This window comes from Talaromyces amestolkiae (assembly GCF_001896365.1).
Source record: "Talaromyces amestolkiae strain CIB chromosome Unknown scaffold11.1, whole genome shotgun sequence".
NCBI classification, from domain to species: Eukaryota; Fungi; Ascomycota; class Eurotiomycetes; order Eurotiales; family Trichocomaceae; genus Talaromyces; species Talaromyces amestolkiae.
This window is the reverse complement of record NW_024468047.1, coordinates 1,128,649-1,145,312: the sequence shown is the minus strand read 5'-3', so window position 1 is coordinate 1,145,312 and position 16,664 is coordinate 1,128,649. Positions and strand designations below refer to the sequence as shown.

The following is a 16,664-nucleotide window of genomic DNA, read 5'->3' as shown; positions in this document are numbered from 1 at the left end:
CTCTCCTTGAGAGAAGATTTACAAGTCACCGAAGTGTGGCAGAATTTGGCCAGGCTACTTATATAAATGGAAGGAAAGTATTCAATGCAACAAAGTAAATCATATTCTAGGGTCTCTGATTGATTTATTCTTCCATTTGCTCTCCCTCGCCCGTTTTTTCCTCTTCTTCTTCATCTTCGCCTTCAAGGGCCGCCTTTGCAGCCTTCTCGGCCTCTTCCAGCAGTTCACGGGGCACTTCCTCATGTCTTCCCTTAGTTGGGCCGTCAAGTGAACTGATCCATGTCATCTCAAGTTCAAAATCCTTATCTTCTTCATGCGCAACGTAGATGATCCGAGCTGCTTCCTTGACACCCTCGAGGAGACTGAGGTTTCCGGCCGGAAGGTCAAGTTTTTCAAGTTCTGCTTTTGCTGCTTGTCGTCCCTTGCCAGTCGCTGCACCGTAGTAACCCTATAAGATTCGAGGTCAGTTACTGTCCACAACCAAAGATCGGAGTCAACGAATATGTTGGATTTCTTACCCAGTAGAGACCACTGGGCTCGATCATATACAGCCCAGGGCCACCAGCTTTGAGATCCTTAGCCTTTCCACCAGCTCCGACGCTGGGTCCGGTTCCGACTTGGCCATCCACAGATAACTCTGTCTCTGAATCCCAGCCTCCCACTATCGAAGTAACACCGAACGGACGGACGCTAGAGTATAGGGTGTAGGCTTGTACGTAACCGCCAAGTCTGTTGGCGAGTGCAGATGTGGGAATTGGTCCTTTGTAGGTCTTTCTCCAAGAAGCGGCTTCATCGCGGGCTCTGGAGACGAAATGTCGTCCATCGGGAACAAGGCCGGAAGAAACCTATGATACGCGAACAAGCACTGATCAGCAAATATGACTATAAACAGAGACGGGGGGATACGTACGATGCCAACGTTTCGGTCAACAGTTGCTATCCTCTTATTCGCGCCAGGCTTCAACAACTTGCTTGTAATCAATTTCTCAACAGCAAGGACAACACCATCTTTGCATCTTATACCAATCGCAGTGCCTCCATTCTCAACTGCTTTGACTGCGTATTCGACCTGTTTGAGTCAAGAATTGAATCGAGTTAGTATCTTGCTAGATTCGATCAGCTCGTGCTGTAGGTGTTGCCTACCTGGAAGTTCCTGCCATCTGGAGAAAAGACGGAGTTTGAAAGATCGTAGCCTGTTCCGATAGAAGTCTGCAAAAATTTCGATTGGATTAGAACTAAAAGTTGATGATGAATGGGTGCTGGCTGGAGGGTTTAACCCACCATGATGTTGGTTCGGAGACGGCTGAGCTCTGGAAATGTTTAATGAGTTTCTCTCGAAACTGTAGCTACACAGTCGGTCTATCGAAACAGTCGAATCTGAGCACAGGTGATGGATTGAAGTAGTCTAGTGCTTCTTCAAGGATGAGTGCGGTTGACGGAAGCTGTTGCGATGCTGTGGTGCTGATTGATGATACTGGAGCTCTAGGAGCTCGGATCGCGTCACCCGTATCTGCCTGGCCGACACCTTGCAGCCTGAGGCATCATCAGCAATGACGAATCACGTGATTTTATTACCCTTATATTTAGAAAGAGTTTACAACGTCGTTTGAGATTGATGCAAATGTCATGATAACCAATTCAGTATAGCACTGCCTGCAAGCTTCAAACCTCTAATCGAGTTAAGCGGGCTTGTCAGCGTCCCTGTTCTTGCAGAAGGTCATGAGTGCTTCGATGCCCGATCAGGCAGCTATTACCCAAGGTCGACTTCCTATGCTTGAAGAGACATTAAAATATTGTAAAATAATAACTGCCAGGTATATTTTCGGTTACTTAATTCTTCTTCTAGCTCATATCGAAAGAAGTTCAAGAGATACTATTTGTTACTGACTCCAAACTCGTCGACTCAGAATAACACAGTACTTGGGACTTCAATTATTTGAAACTACAGTTCCGAAAGAGAATGGCGTCCAATTGTCCCTATTGCGGCCATGCCGCACATTCTACAGCAATGTATATGACTTGCGAGGAGAGCACATTATGTCAGCAGGTTAGATAAGATTTACCTTATTCGTTATCTACGTCGTGATACGGTCCAGATCGAAAGCCCGACCGATGTTATGCAAGCGTTGTCACTGACGGAGAAATCCAGTGCGGTCTATCAGAGTCTGACGCCTGGCTTCGAAGTCAAGAGGATGAACTCGTGGCTCGCTTCTCTGCTTACAGTATCACGCCACAAGTCGAGCAGGTCTCAGTAGAGAGCAAGCCGGCTGCGAATCGCATCGTGTATGCCTCTGCTGCAGCTCATAGCTTCATCGTATCGCCGTATAACATGAATGGTCATCCGAGTGTACCCAGTGAAAGCAACAAAGCTACTTGGTATGTCTGTTCCCGGCTTGTAAGCCAGTCCAATACCGGAGTACGACTAAGTCGACTAATCTCTAGGGTAGCGCAAACGGCTTCAAGACAATCTGATGCATTCGCCCCGACGCCGTCCGAATCGTTCGATATGGAGATGGACAGCGAACCGGAACTCTCTGATACTGCGACAAGAGACAGCAAGCGCTCGAGTTTCAATGTTGACAACCACTTCCAATCACAACTCATCGGCGGCTTGGACCCTGAGATTTCAGAGGCCGAGCCGTACATGTCGCTTGGATACGCGCATAGTCAAAGTAACAACACAATGAACCAGCCTCAGAACCAGAGCCTAGCTCAAGGMGCGCMCCTGCCACAAGAACCTTCTACCGGGTCGACATACAGCGCATGTAAGGACCCTGTGTATAACGCGCGGAGTTGGTGGGACTACGGCGGAGGGCATGAATATCGCTGGGACTGTATGAGGGAGCATGCGATGTAATGTTCTGCAGCGCTGTCATTGAGCTGTTCTCGAAATTAGTGTCGTAACTTGTACCTTTAGTGAGCTCTTTAGTGGCAAAGCGGTTATCCGGATGATCGGAAGGGTGTTAAGGTTGCTGCTGTGCGACTCAGGCGCAAAGTCATACCACCATTATTCGCATGTAATATGACGCATACTGCTGAACAAGATGTTGTCAATTCAGAGAAACCATATAGCAAGCTCAGACAGTTGAGGTGAATCCAACTATCCAGAAAAATAATGAAGCTGGAGAAGGTCAAAGATGCGACGTACGTAATTTGAGAATGGATCCGACGCGGGTTGCCGGCTGCCAATGTTTGGCGTGCTTCGATCCGATGCTCGTCACTTACCGTACTTACCGTACACGCTCCGAGATCCGGAATGAGCTCGGCGGCAGGCAGTCGGGCGCCAAGTCGGCTGTCCTGCGTAATTCTCCTGTATTAGCAAAAATACCGCAGCGAAAGGCGGGCATTTTTCCTTTCGCAGCGGATCCCGCCTGTAACCATTGCATCCATCCCAAACTGCCAAACAAGAACTTTCGCTGCGTGATTTTTCTCCTCATTATTCCCAACCTCTGCAATTGCTCTCCCCTCTCCCAATCGTTTCTGTTTCTTGTGGCTTGTTTTTTTTTAGACGGAAGGAAGTGATATAAACGATCAAGATGTTCTCTCTCAGATCTTCGCAGCCCACGCAGGTATGCTTCTCATAACGCGCCCCTCCTAGCAAGACCAAACTGGGACGGACTTCGGACTGACAGCACCTTTGTTTAGGCTATTTTGCGCACTGCCACTTCCACCAGCCGCCCATCCTATGTTGCAACGAGGTGTAAGTGATCGTGTAAGACACATCTTTCGTGAGAATGCAAGACTAAAGCTGGCGTATAGCTATGGCCACAGTTCAGTCTGATATCTTCAAGCCCACAAAGTACGGCGGCAAGTACACAGTGACTCTGATTCCAGGTATGTTTATATCGCAATCGGATGTGCGTGGTGCGGTGACTGAATGCTTCCTATCATCTAGGTGACGGAATTGGAGCCGAGGTCGCCGAATCAGTCAAGACTATTTTCAAGGCAGACAACGTCCCCATTGAATGGGAACAGGTCGACGTCAGCGGTGTGGACACTGGAAACAAACACTCCGAAGAGCTTTTCAGAGAGTCTATTGCCTCTTTGCGACGCAACAAGTTGGGTCTCAAGGGTATCCTGCACACCCCTGTCGAGCGCTCAGGTCATCAATCCTTCAACGTCGCTCTGCGCCAGGAGCTTGATATCTACGCATCTGTTGTCCTTATTAAGAACATTCCCGGATACAAGACCCGACACGAGAATGTCGACCTCTGCATTATCCGTGAGAACACTGAGGGTGAATACTCGGGTCTTGAGCACCAGTCTGTCCAGGGTGTCGTCGAGTCCCTCAAGATTATCACCCGCGCCAAGTCAGAGCGCATTGCCAAATTCGCTTTTGGCTTTGCTTTGGCAAACAACCGCAAGAAGATTACTTGCATTCACAAGGCTAACATCATGAAATTGGCTGATGGTCTCTTCCGCAACACTTTCAAGAAGGTCGCCGAGAACTACCCTACTTTGGAGACCAACGATATGATTGTTGACAACGCTTCTATGCAAGCTGTCTCCCGCCCCCAGCAATTCGATGTCATGGTCATGCCCAATCTGTACGGTGGTATCTTGTCTAATATTGGCGCTGCCCTCGTCGGTGGTCCCGGTATTGTCCCTGGTTGCAACATGGGCCGCGAAGTCGCTGTTTTCGAGCCCGGATGCCGTCACGTTGGTCTTGATATCAAAGGAAAGGATCAGGCTAACCCCACTGCTTTGATACTTTCCGGATCTATGCTCCTTCGTCACCTTGGTTTGGACGAACATGCCAACAGAATCTCCAAGGCTGTTTATGATGTTATTGGTGAAGGGTAAGTCTCAAAGCCAATAGCTCTAATTGCATCATGTCTAACGTCTTACAGAAAAATAAGAACTCGCGACATGGGTGGTGTCGCCACAACCCACGAGTTCACTCGCGCAGTCTTGGATAAGATGGAGGCTTCTTTCTAAAAATTTTTCGCTTTTTGTAACTCGGGGATGGCGCAGTGAACTTTTTATTGAGACACATGTACACTTATATTCATAGAGTTCACGTATTTATTTTAGATTTTTCATCTAGAATACTTTCTTTTACAATGTAGTATTTGTACGTTTAGAGTTTGCTCTTGAATTGTAAATGGGTAGGCGTACACGCGAAGTAGCATTTTGGGTATCAATTTTGATGGCTTCATCACCAAGGTAGACAAAGCACATGATGGTAGCATGACTCTTGTCAGATTCATGCCGTACAAGCTGACGAACGAGTTCTTACTTGCACTCTCTGCTCCGTGCCTGCCCATCACATGAGATGAGCACAGGGCGGAAGATCCTGGCGCGAGACAGTACAAGGAGCTTGCATGGACCTTGAAAAGAAGGCGCATATAATCATGGTGATTGTACGAAGGCTGTGACGATCAATTTTTTAAAACGCAATGCGTCTCTTCCTTCCAGTGTACTTTGAATCAGCCTTGACAACCTTTCCTTTCCGTGTCATCTGTTCCTTCTTCCTCAAAATCCACGATTTGCTGCCTTTCTTCTCTTGTAACGATCTCGCAATCTTGGCGGCGTTATCCCTCTTGCGCGAATCAACAATATCAACACCATCCATGCCGCCGACGACGCCAGTGATATCGCCAGTCAAACCTCCTCCACCAACAGTAAGTACGAGGTATGTCTTGCTATTTTTGGTACCGGGATCATCTTCCAATATACCAGCACCAAAGCCCGCCTTGACGGCAGCCGAACTGATCATGCTACGTTGAGCGTCATTCTTGGGATAAAACTGACAGACCGCGCGTCCACCCCGTCGCAAACTCGCATATAGACCCTCAAAGAAACGTTTCAATCTGCCCTCGGGACTCACGTCGCTAGTCTCTGCATTGCACAGCCACTGAATAGCACTAATACTAATCGCTGCATCGAACGAACCAGGCCGGAATGGTACTCCCTGACCGATATCTGCCAGAAACAGATCCCCCTCAACTTCTCGTTGTAAAGCGACATCAAGCATGCTAGGCGAAACATCCATGCCAATCCACATATGAGGGCCGCCCTCGTCCGGTGGCACACTGGAGAGAATTTCGCCTGATAAACCTGATCCACAGCCGAGGTCGAGAATGAGTGATGGACTTTGTAGGTCTAATAGTTCTAAGGCTCTGTGTGTCATGTCCGCCTGGATGTTGCGGATTCTAGAAGAGGTGGTATATTTTCGGGATTCATTGTCGTTATAGAAGAGATCGGGGGGACTGCATAAACTGTGTTAGTTTGTCGTTCGACTGAGCAAATCAAACGAGAGGTTCAGCGAACGCACAGGATATCCTCAGGGCGCGACATGGTGTCGTATATTGTATATTTTATGCCAAAAAATGGTACTCAGTTGATAAGAGCAATATGCCTCTGTGTATCAAGCAGAATTGATCGCAAAGCAGTCTGATCGTGGAGGTTGTTGGTGGTTGTATGAAGAAGTAAATTTGTGGCCCGCAATAAATTCTGTGTTGCCTTAGACCTAAGGCAGAACAGGCTATCCACGGGACCCACAATGATTACGATAAGCGCCTATCATCATCAGACTATTAAGCCAGATGGATATAACTTCGTAATATTGCGACCTGTATGGGTATATTCTTACATACCTGTCTACGCTACCTACTCACAAAGGACGATCACACAGCCAGACTGTTCTAGACACTCAATTCCTTGACCTTGGAGGAATCAAGGCTCATATCGCTACGCTACTACACCTGACTCAAATAAGCAAGGTCCTACACTCTTTACGCCGCTTCATATAGTAGCCAACATCTATTCCCTACACACCGTCGAAGATGTGGATTCTCCCACTAGTCGGATACACAGGCGTTGTCGTAGGCTTCGCTTTCCTAACTTTAGCTATTGGTACGTATTCTCGACCTACGTCCCTTCCATGCTCAAAAGCTAACCACCGTCCTACAAACCAGCTTCAGGATTATACTACCTCTCCGAACTAGTCGAAGAACACACCGTCATTGCCCGCCGCATCCTCTCACGACTCATATATGGCGTCATCGCAGTCCAGATCCTGCTATGGCTCTTTGACAGTTTCCCGCTCACCCTCTCCCTCCTCTCGATATTCTCCCACCTCGTTTACGCAAGCAACCTCCGCAAATTCCCTATCGTCAAATTATCAGACCCTCTATTCGTCCTTTCTTGTTTGCTGGTTTGTCTGAATCACTGGGTCTGGTTCCGGCATTTCTCGAGACCACCGGCCCCATCATCCTCGTCGCGCGATGCGACATCATGGCGTCGACCGTATCAGCCGGACTACGAGAATATGCCTACCTTCACTGAAGTGGCATCCTATTTCGGGTTGTGCGTTTGGCTGGTTCCATTTGCGCTGTTCGTGAGTCTGAGTGCTGGTGATAATGTGCTGCCGAGTATTGGGTCGGAGTATGCTACGGGCACAACCGCTGCTCCTTCGACTTCTCTACCTGAAGGTGGTAGTGGCAGGAATAAGAACGTTGGCCTTGCGAAGGCGCTGGTGGATGGTGTTAGGGAATGGGCGTCGGAGACGGGTGAATTGTTGGGGTTATATCAGGGAGATCGAACGAGGAGATTTCTGTAATTTGGATCATTGCATTTCACAAAGAACTGTAGGATATGTCATCATGACCACGTCGCTGGTGTACTCTGAAAGAATATACTGTAATTGTAGGATGAAACTAAGTTTACTGCAGCGAAATTCGCAAAGTAAGATTGAATGAATGATGATGATGTGTTGTCATGTATATCAATGGCTCACGTCAAGGACAGACTGAACAGAGTAAAAGAGTATAAATATGAAAAAGAAGGGTATAAATATAGAACAACTCAAAAGCAATCGGTGATAAAACGCTCCAAGTTCACGCTGATTGAGTGAAAAAGACAAGCAGGCCATCAAGACCTTACATTGCCCCTTTCTTTGCAAACAATTGAAATGGTTGATCTTATTAACTAGTCATTGAAATCAAGCCATAAGAGGGTTAGAAGAAAGTAGGTAAGAGCGTGTCATGTAGGGTTCGTGAGATTCTTCACATAAATGGCGTATATGGATGAAAATTAACGGATATATCTAGCAAAAATGAACAAGAAATTCATCATTCAAAGGCGGATTCGTGTGTGACAAGAGCTGCAAGCAATTGTTAGTTATATGTTGATTATTCGATGATGGTATCAACTCACTTTGGTCGTCTCCCATTCGAGGCGCAGAACTCTTGCGATGGCCCATATCCATGAAGAGCATAGAACTTTCTCTCCGCTTCGCTTTGGTGGACCTCATGTTTTCGTTAGGATCCAGCATACGTGTCGTGCGTTGGGCATTAGAAGGCTGACGACGAGGATCGATGCCTCTCTGTGCTGCTCCGTCATACGATGGGATCATGGGGATGAAGCCGGTGTCGTAGTTCGCTCTTATTGCATCTTGGGACTGATGATGATCGGCGTCGTCTGGGACATAGAACGAAGTCTGGCCGTACGACGGTGTCGGTAGCTCTGAGAACATTTGACGTCGGGGAGAACGAACATCCTCTGGTATCAAAGAAGCCGGTGCCGCTAATGTTTCCGTAGGGGGTATTTGCTGTGGTGCATTATTGAAGATGCTATCATACTCCGTGAGAAACATGGAAAAGACAGGCGCGGGTATGTTCAAGGTCGGTGCAAAGACGATTCCGATGTTGCGGACTGTCATTTTGTTCACGTCGGAATTATTAATGATGGTAATGAGAAATTGAGAAAGAGCCATAAGAAGAGAAAGATTCGGCTTGGGAAGCATATGCACCAATGTGCTGAGAGCACTAATCTTCCGTTCATGATCATCCAGTTCTAGCAGAGTCAGTTTTAAGTTTCAGAACGTCGCGCCAATGATACTTACCAGGTACCCGTCTGAATTCAGATTGAAGCTCAAGGGTTAAGACAGTGGTTGGTAGCTCTCGTAAGTATTGTTTGAACAGTGAAGCTACTGCATGGACGTCGTAGTAATGATCGCCTGCCGAAAAGTCTACGTCTCCCTCGGTATTGAAGCGTTCTTTGAGTGCCTTAATCACCAGGTTCGAGCCACTTAGCCTGAAGATCCCCTCTTCAGAAGCAGCGTTCTTGGCTTCCAAGTATTCGATACAGCGGTACACCACAGCAGGAAGATTTACGTCGACGTCTCTCGGCCCGCAGTACTGTACTGCTTCTACGAGAGGCATTCCAAAGACTGGTCGAACAGATCCTCGCCTCTCTGTTGAAGATTTGTGATTTTGGGACTCGGAATCTCCGGCCTGAGCTAGGTCTGAGTTCGAATGTCCTCTGAAGCCCCAGATACTTCGTTTCTTCTCTTTCACCGAAGTTGGAGCCTTATTGCCCCAGGCGCCGACGTCTTGAATGACAGAACCATTAGTTGGACCAGATATGATCTTTGAGTTGTTGTATCCCGCATTCATAGCATCGGAAATAATATGGTCGTTTGATGTCGGAGATCCTCGACTGGCCTCATCCACCGTTGTTCCAAAGACTGGAGGTTCAGCAGGAACAGCATCATCATACTTAAAGCTCTGTACAGAGTCCTGTACTTCAATATCGGGGCTCTCAGTACCCTTGTTGCCTTTTTTGCTGCCTGCAGGGAATAATCGCGGCTTCGTATTTGAAGTAGCCGGATGTTTTGTGCCGTTTGACGACTTCGCGTTCGGCTTTTCATCCTCGGATGATGGTATTTCAACGTAATGCAACAGTGCATCAACCCAAGAATCTCTCTCTGCATCGCTTTCTGCGCATAGAACATGACGTACAAGGGATGAGGTGTCCTTTTTCTTAGGTTCGAGAATGAGAAAAGCGTGACGGTATTGATTGTCAGAGTCATCTTCAGTTCGAGACGGAGATTGATTGTGTCCGCCTTGAGATTGCTTGCCTATCTGTGCATTGGGTATCTTGATTGTGCCTAAATGAGCTCCGCCGGGACCTTCAAAATACTTGAGCTCAGGACCATGCAGCACAAAGTACCTGGATTTCCAGCCACCGAAATTCTTGCCTCTCTTGGTGAGATAGCCTTCTTTCCTTGGTCGACCGTCAGGGCCGCGAACGAGTTCAGGTGTTGACTTGCCGTTAGCTCTCATTAGTACAGTCTCATCATCGCGCGGCTCGATTGCGTCGGAGCTCAAGAAGCGACAGATCACCAAGGCTGTAGGTTCTGTCATTGGTGTATCAAGAAGGGTTTCGAAATATAAATTCAACGCTTCCCTTCTGGCATCAATCTTGGCTGGAGAGTGACCACTGAAAATGGCTCGGTCTGGTAATCTTCCTTGGAAGTCACATGATTGGCGGACTTGCTGATCAAGCTGTGGAAGTGCAAGAATCGCCTTTTCTACACGCCATAGCTCCGCTCCATCAAAGCGTGAGAAGACACTGAGGACAAAAACGGGTTCCTCCTCGGGTCTGCCGCCGATATAACTGTGTCTAGAAGGGCGAAGCCGAGAAGATGCGACTTTGACTTCGATAGACGGCAATGCATTCGGTGGCAGAAGAAGACCAGGGTAATTCTCGGAGACGAGGCCTTGATAGATAGTCTTATTGAAACCATATGGAGAATGTGGACTATCAATCTCGACAGAGACATCAATGGTTGGAATCTCAGGTCCAGGACCATCGGCAGTGTGAAAATTTTTCTGCGGCTGCAAGCTAGGCTGTATGTTTGCACGAGGAGATTGAGGAAGACCTGTGACTGTGCCTCTTGGTGACATCGGCGGCGAAAAGGGCAAACCTGTTCCTTCTCTGGGTTGTCTTGGGAGGGGAGATCCTAGGGGTCGGTCTCCAGGCCGAGGACTCAGAGGTAAGCCAGGGGTTGGTGGAGACATAGCCCTTCGATCGGCCAGCGGCATAAGCTCTGATTCTTTCGAATTGACAATTGCTGCGAGAGATTCTGTCGCACCATACTGCCCACCAGCCATTTGTGAAGGAGACTGAGCGACGATCTTCCTGGGGCTAGAGGGGAGTCCGGTAGGTACGGCAGGAAATGATGATTGTTCACTAGATGAAGGCTCAGACGTTTGCTTCTTGGACCTACTGCGAGCTTCCTGTTCGCGGACAACAGCGGCTTCACGTTCCTTATCATCATCTTCTCTTGTTCTTCGCCGGCCTCTGTCGCGATCTTCGTACTCAGAATCGGAGTTCTGAAATGCATGCGGGTCTATTGGGGAGCTACGGCGAGCCATATGACTGAGATTGAGCGGAGCGGGAGGAGGTTTGCGATTTGGCGGCGGCAGCTCAGGGGGACCATGAGTGTGTTGCATCCTCGAAGCGTACTGGTTGGCGGTTCCTGTAGGAAAGGTATGCGCGTGAGGTGCGGGACTGACAGTATCTTCCGGTATTTCAGCCTCTAAGATCTCGTGTGAATGTGGAACGGATAGTGGCACTGGCGCCACAGCTGTTTTCGTCGAGTCTTGGGTCTTGGGTGAATCATCTTGAGGCGAGCTGTCTGAATGCTGCGGAGGGGAAGTATCCACGATAGTAGTCGAGTTCGACGCTTGAACTTTGGCCGACGCCTCCCTCAACGGCAAAGACTGTTGATTGTTCGTGGGTAAGGGCGGGGCTTGACTTTGTAGTTCTTTCAACTTTTTCTTGTACCGATCCTTATCCTTTATAGCGCGTTCTAGGTCCCTGTTTAACCCTAGCACAAGCGCACGTTGTTTTTCGAGCAGCCTCCAGAGTTGATCATTCCGTGCGATTGCATGTTGTCTATCCTTCAAAAGATGTAGAATTACTGCTTCCGCAGAACCAGCTGCTGTAATTATATTATTAATATCCGATGGTTTCAACGAGTTGAGGTCGATCGAGGAGTTTTGTGAATGAGAGGCGGAGGATATAGACGAAATTGCGGAATCGATCGAGGAAGTCCGTGGCATAGTCCTTGGTCCACGATTATGGAGGGCATTCGGTGGGGTTCGTGCTGGCGAACTGAAGGTCGAGTCGTTAGAGGGAGAAGATTTGACAGCGTCGGCCATTGTATGGCGCTCGCCGCTGATAGCATCCTCATTCATTCTGCATGCTCAAGATGACAAACTCCGACCTTTGCTTGGCTTGACGAGATCACCCCTGAAGGCGGAGACGAGGGTATTCAATCTATGTATTTTGTAAGAATTTCGTATAATGTATAAAGAAGTCGCTTGTGTATACCGTGCGCGACTTAATGAAGTGTACAGAACGTCATTTGTTGCTCAACGGAATACTTGCTGGATTGGACAGAGACAGAAGAGGGGCGGTCGCAGTAATTGTCTGAGTGAGAAGGGATCACGCCCATCCGAGCGCAAGGTACAAGAGGCCTCGTGATCGCGTCGAGGCTGGTGGAATGTTCGGATTCTTCAGAGCGCCTGCAGTGCTCTTCAACCTTGGTCTCGAGATAAGTAGCAGTCCAATGTTCAACGAGTAAATTGCATGAGAAAGGGGGTGGGCAGATTGGTTGCAGTCAGGTAGCGGGTTGCATACAGAGTCTGAAAAACAAGAACATGCAATCGAAGCCACAACAAGAGCAAGTACTCACGAGCTCTGAACACTTGATCACAACGTGAAACAGTCCCCTTGGAGGGAGTAGCAGTCAGTTGTGTACGAAACTCGAAAGAAGGACTGAAACCCACGAGATCCCCCCTGGCGGCAATTTGATATGAGGAGAAGGGACGGCCGGGGTCAACTGGGCAGGCGCCTGGCCCGAAGCGGCATGGCGCCTAAGGCCAGCAAGCTGAGGCCGCCCGTTCATTAGCTCGTCTGAAATTACCCTCATTTACTCATTTACCGCATCCCTTGTGGCTCTGAATTATTTACTAGAAGTTGTAGGAAGAGATTTCGTACGCTCTGACAGTGTGCGGCCATTAGATAGTGATATATACACAGAAGCTATGGTAAGATGATTTTCCAAATATCGCCGTGAAACACCGCTGTTTGTGAGTGGCTGAATCACGTGCTCCTTGAAGACATCAGACTGCCAACTCGACGGCCGACAAAGATGCATAACGCCGCAAACCCCCTGGAAACGCCTGCAATGATGGTTGAGAATGGTCGTTATTGTACAGTATAGTTCAAACAATGTTTCCAGCCATCCCGAGAAAGATGGCCTGCGCGGCGAGCTGTAGAGACCAGAAGCCGACTTTCTTGAACCGCCGCATGCGTGCTTGTTCGTCCACAACATCTGCGGCGAACGCGTCGTAAGTCTGAGAAAAATTTAATTAGTTTGACAAATTATGGACGGCGAATATTGAATACGTACCGCAGCAGAGAGGTCATCCATAAGTCCACTATCAAATACAGTCCAGCTTCCGTCAAAGTCGCTCAATCTCTTCACCAGTCGGCACTGTATAGGAATGAATGTATGTCGAGAGTTGATGTATGCAACGATCGGTCGAATCAAAGCACTGTTGATGTAGGAGAGGTCTTTGGTGAACAAGGGGACAACGGCCCGCACGTTAGTCAGATGGATCCGTAGATCAGTAACGAAGAATCGTTTATCGTTCTCATCGCCGACCGGAATAAGACTTGTTGTGGTTGTTGCTGTGTTGGTATTTTGTGGGAATTCGTGTGTTTCTCCAGTCTGGTTGTGCGATGTCACTGTAGCTTCGAACCGGTCGTAAAAGTCCGAGACAAATTTCGCTATAGACTCACTGTCGTCCGTAGGTAGCATGATATCCGCAACGATATCGACATTACCTTCGTGTATCCAGGAGAAAGGACCCTCGACGCCACGGTTAAGATGGTCAATATTGAGACCGTCTATCCTGATTCTGTTCTGTCTTCCCCAAGGGGTCCCTTTCACAGCTTCCTCACCGCTGGTAGTCAACTGAGCTCCTGTGAAATTGTTCGTCTGACGAGGATGGATGGTAAAGAGCGAATTGTCAAAAGAGCCCGACATCATATTTGCGGACAAGAAATCATAGAAGAGCCACTGCTTCCTAAGTTGAGGTAGATCGCACGAAAATATGCTCACTGCAAACGGTCTAAAATTGTTGGGTTGATAGACTGTCACAAGCAAGTCTTCCATCTTGAAAGAATCGATCTCAAAATCTCCTGGATTATGCTCATGACGGTAAGACTTCGGATCAGCATTGTAGTCTGTCCAGTGAACATGAGTACGATCAATGACACCCCTAATTCCTTTGACTTCCACATCTCGTAATAGTCCTTTGCCATTGAACCATTTGGTGAAGGACAGCGTCACATTAACAGTATCAATTGAAACATCAAATTGAGTATAATTGGTGTCTTCTTCCGTGGCCGCATGACTCGGATCGACTTCTTTTGTGTCGCTTGTCGCTGAAGCGGCGGCAGCAGCGGCGGCGGCGGCTGTCTTCGAGGAGCCCTTGCTTACATGTCCGTTGCCATGGCCAGGCCTGCGAGATACAAACACATTCTTGAAAGTAATAACACCGTCTCTCCATTTTGGTACGATGGCAGATTCGAAGACGACTTGGACTCCGGAGGACGACGTTAGGTAATTTCCGACCCAACGAGCGAGGGTTTCTTGCGCGAACACAGTATTTATGGTAAGGATGAGCAGAGAAAAGAAAGTTGTTGTTCCCAGAATGATCCATAGGACGTGGCCTAGTAGCACCCATGAGAAAAGGGCACCAATTTCGTCAAGCGTAAAAGGACGAACGCTCCTTATGGAAAACCATTTGAATCTGACCCGCAACCTGGACCAGAACCCAGTAGCCGCAGCTAATAACTCTTCTTTTGTAGGTCGATGGAATTGGTGAAGGTTGGGAAGGCGTTCACGGAGGTTCCGATGGAGTAATGAGTATTCAGCATTGTCTGCTTTTGTTTGTTGCGTGACTTTTTCGCTCTTGGACTGGCTGCTAGGCTTTTCAGCAGGTTCGTCTCGCTTAGTATGTAATGCCCGTCTCCAGATCTGTCGTGAAGAATTGGATAATACACCTCGCTGTGAGCACTGATGTCGATTGGGCGTACATGAAGTCGCCTTTCCGCCGCTGGAAACGACAGTACGGGTTGTTGCTCCGTTCTCGACAACCGAGCTCGAAGACAGTCCGAGCAACAAGAGACTACCAGAAGCGAACTTTCCACTAATCTTGAAGTTATTTCTGGTGTGTGAGTCGTGAAATGCTCCGGTTTGATAGGGGCTTTGTGTTATGAAACTCCGTCTAAGGTGGTTTGAAAGACCGAAACTGACGCTTGAACGAACGTCATGATAAAAAAGCGGACTGGCTGCCTGTCGAAAGACATTCAGCTGATGTCCGATTTTGTGAGACATTCTCTCCGTTACATTCTGAACAAGACGATAGAGCCGACAGACAAGAGCTGGTTGAACGGCAATTCGAGAATAAAGAATGATACGGAGAGGAAGGTCCAGGCTTGCCCGAGAAAAGCTTCTGCCGCCGCTGGGACAAACTGGGCTTAGCAATGAAATCATCCTGGTGGCTGTTTGCCGTGTTTGCACTCAACTTTTTTTTCCCAACCCCACACACTTTTTCGATAACTGAAAGAGCCAGTACAATAATTCCGGTATTTATCAAGCAATTATCTTAGATATCTCGAGGTTCAGGGGACAAGATATTCGAGATTGACTTATCACACCGCATATAACCCGGAAAAGAGGCGCCTACCATGCCTGCTCCAACCGCACTCTTGAGCAAGCCTGAAGGCACAGAAGACGCTGTCTTCAATAACTCACTTCAGGAACAAAGTCCGTATTGACGATATTTCGACGACCCGTTAATATTAACTAACAATGCTTCTAGACGATGATGAAGTCCTGATCGACCCATCTCAAAATGCCCCCGATTTCACCATCGAGTCTATCCAAGAAGATAACACAGAAGATGTCATGCACGTCGACGAAGAAGGCCGTCCGGTTTTCACCCCAGCCAAGGACACGCCTGGTGTCTACCGAGTCGAACAGAGAAAAGTTCCCATTCCCCCCCATCGAATGACACCATTGAAGACATATTGGCCAAAAATTTACCCTCCACTCGTTGAACACTTGAAGCTCCAAGTACGAATGAACGTGAAGAGTCGCACAGTTGAATTGAGGAACAGCAAGTATGAGCTATATATGATTAATTTTGGTCAGGACGCAATTATTAATGGTATCTCCGCAGATTGACCAACGATCCATCGGCACTTCAAAGAGGAGCGGATTTCGTGAAAGCCTTTGCATTATCATTCGACGTGGATGATGCTATCGCCTTGCTACGATTAGACGACTTATATATCAACTCTTTTGAAATCAAGGATGTCAAGACTTTGAGCGGTGACCATCTGAGTCGAGCAATTGGCCGCATAGGTACGTACTCGATGGCCCACGAAGTGACCGATTACGGCTAACCTTTCCCCGACAGCTGGTCATAATGGAAAGACAAAGTTTGCCATTGAAAACGCGACAAGAACCCGAGTAGTTTTGGCCGGTCAGAAGGTTCACATCTTGGGCACATTCAAAAATGCCAAGATGGCTCAAGAAGCTATAGTTAGTCTAATCTTGGGTAGCCCTCCAGTAAGTTTTCTTCGCCGCATCATTTTGATACCCTGTTAGTATGAACTAATACGTCGAAACAGAGCAAGGTGTATGGTAACCTACGGACCATTGCATCTCGAATGAAGGAGCGGTTTTAGGGAGTTGTTCACTCTTTTCGATTTCATTTGGCGCATGTGTCGGCGTTGGGTTACAATGAATATACTACAAGGTTATATTGGACGAGTACATGATTACCACG

The 16,664-nt window shown here is 48.0% G+C and overlaps 8 protein-coding genes across 8 annotated transcripts; 4 read left to right on the top strand and 4 right to left on the bottom strand.

Annotated features, from left to right (window-relative positions):
• Positions 1–124: 124 nt before the first annotated feature.
• BHQ10_006335 (uncharacterized protein) lies at positions 125–1,284 on the bottom strand (the record flags this gene model as incomplete). Its single annotated transcript, XM_040878910.1, has 5 exons — positions 125–448; positions 519–845; positions 911–1,069; positions 1,144–1,209; positions 1,282–1,284. The coding sequence occupies 5 exons, from the start codon at positions 1,282–1,284 to the stop codon at positions 125–127; spliced, it is 879 nt and encodes a 292-aa protein (XP_040734839.1).
• Positions 1,285–1,960: 676 nt separating this feature from the next.
• On the top strand, positions 1,961–2,857 carry BHQ10_006334 (uncharacterized protein; the record flags this gene model as incomplete). The annotated part of the gene is made up of 3 exons (XM_040878909.1): positions 1,961–2,039; positions 2,097–2,376; positions 2,443–2,857. 3 exons carry the CDS (start codon positions 1,961–1,963, stop codon positions 2,855–2,857), a joined length of 774 nt encoding a protein of 257 aa, XP_040734838.1.
• Positions 2,858–3,536: 679 nt separating this feature from the next.
• On the top strand, positions 3,537–4,938 carry BHQ10_006333 (uncharacterized protein; the record flags this gene model as incomplete). The annotated part of the gene is made up of 5 exons (XM_040878908.1): positions 3,537–3,569; positions 3,646–3,700; positions 3,760–3,834; positions 3,896–4,799; positions 4,851–4,938. The coding sequence occupies 5 exons, from the start codon at positions 3,537–3,539 to the stop codon at positions 4,936–4,938; spliced, it is 1,155 nt and encodes a 384-aa protein (XP_040734837.1).
• Positions 4,939–5,389: 451 nt separating this feature from the next.
• On the bottom strand, positions 5,390–6,300 carry BHQ10_006332 (uncharacterized protein; the record flags this gene model as incomplete). Its single annotated transcript, XM_040878907.1, has 2 exons — positions 5,390–6,212; positions 6,278–6,300. The coding sequence occupies 2 exons, from the start codon at positions 6,298–6,300 to the stop codon at positions 5,390–5,392; spliced, it is 846 nt and encodes a 281-aa protein (XP_040734836.1).
• A 488-nt stretch (positions 6,301–6,788) lies between these two features.
• On the top strand, positions 6,789–7,564 carry BHQ10_006331 (uncharacterized protein; the record flags this gene model as incomplete). The annotated part of the gene is made up of 2 exons (XM_040878906.1): positions 6,789–6,858; positions 6,921–7,564. The coding sequence occupies 2 exons, from the start codon at positions 6,789–6,791 to the stop codon at positions 7,562–7,564; spliced, it is 714 nt and encodes a 237-aa protein (XP_040734835.1).
• A 511-nt stretch (positions 7,565–8,075) lies between these two features.
• BHQ10_006330 (uncharacterized protein) lies at positions 8,076–11,990 on the bottom strand (the record flags this gene model as incomplete). The annotated part of the gene is made up of 3 exons (XM_040878905.1): positions 8,076–8,107; positions 8,161–8,799; positions 8,849–11,990. 3 exons carry the CDS (start codon positions 11,988–11,990, stop codon positions 8,076–8,078), a joined length of 3,813 nt encoding a protein of 1,270 aa, XP_040734834.1.
• Positions 11,991–13,022: 1,032 nt separating this feature from the next.
• Positions 13,023–15,177, bottom strand: BHQ10_006329 (uncharacterized protein; the record flags this gene model as incomplete). The annotated part of the gene is made up of 3 exons (XM_040878903.1): positions 13,023–13,154; positions 13,211–15,035; positions 15,125–15,177. 3 exons carry the CDS (start codon positions 15,175–15,177, stop codon positions 13,023–13,025), a joined length of 2,010 nt encoding a protein of 669 aa, XP_040734833.1.
• Positions 15,178–15,558: 381 nt separating this feature from the next.
• Positions 15,559–16,563, top strand: BHQ10_006328 (uncharacterized protein; the record flags this gene model as incomplete). The annotated part of the gene is made up of 5 exons (XM_040878902.1): positions 15,559–15,637; positions 15,693–15,993; positions 16,053–16,237; positions 16,293–16,444; positions 16,507–16,563. The coding sequence occupies 5 exons, from the start codon at positions 15,559–15,561 to the stop codon at positions 16,561–16,563; spliced, it is 774 nt and encodes a 257-aa protein (XP_040734832.1).
• Positions 16,564–16,664: the final 101 nt, after the last annotated feature.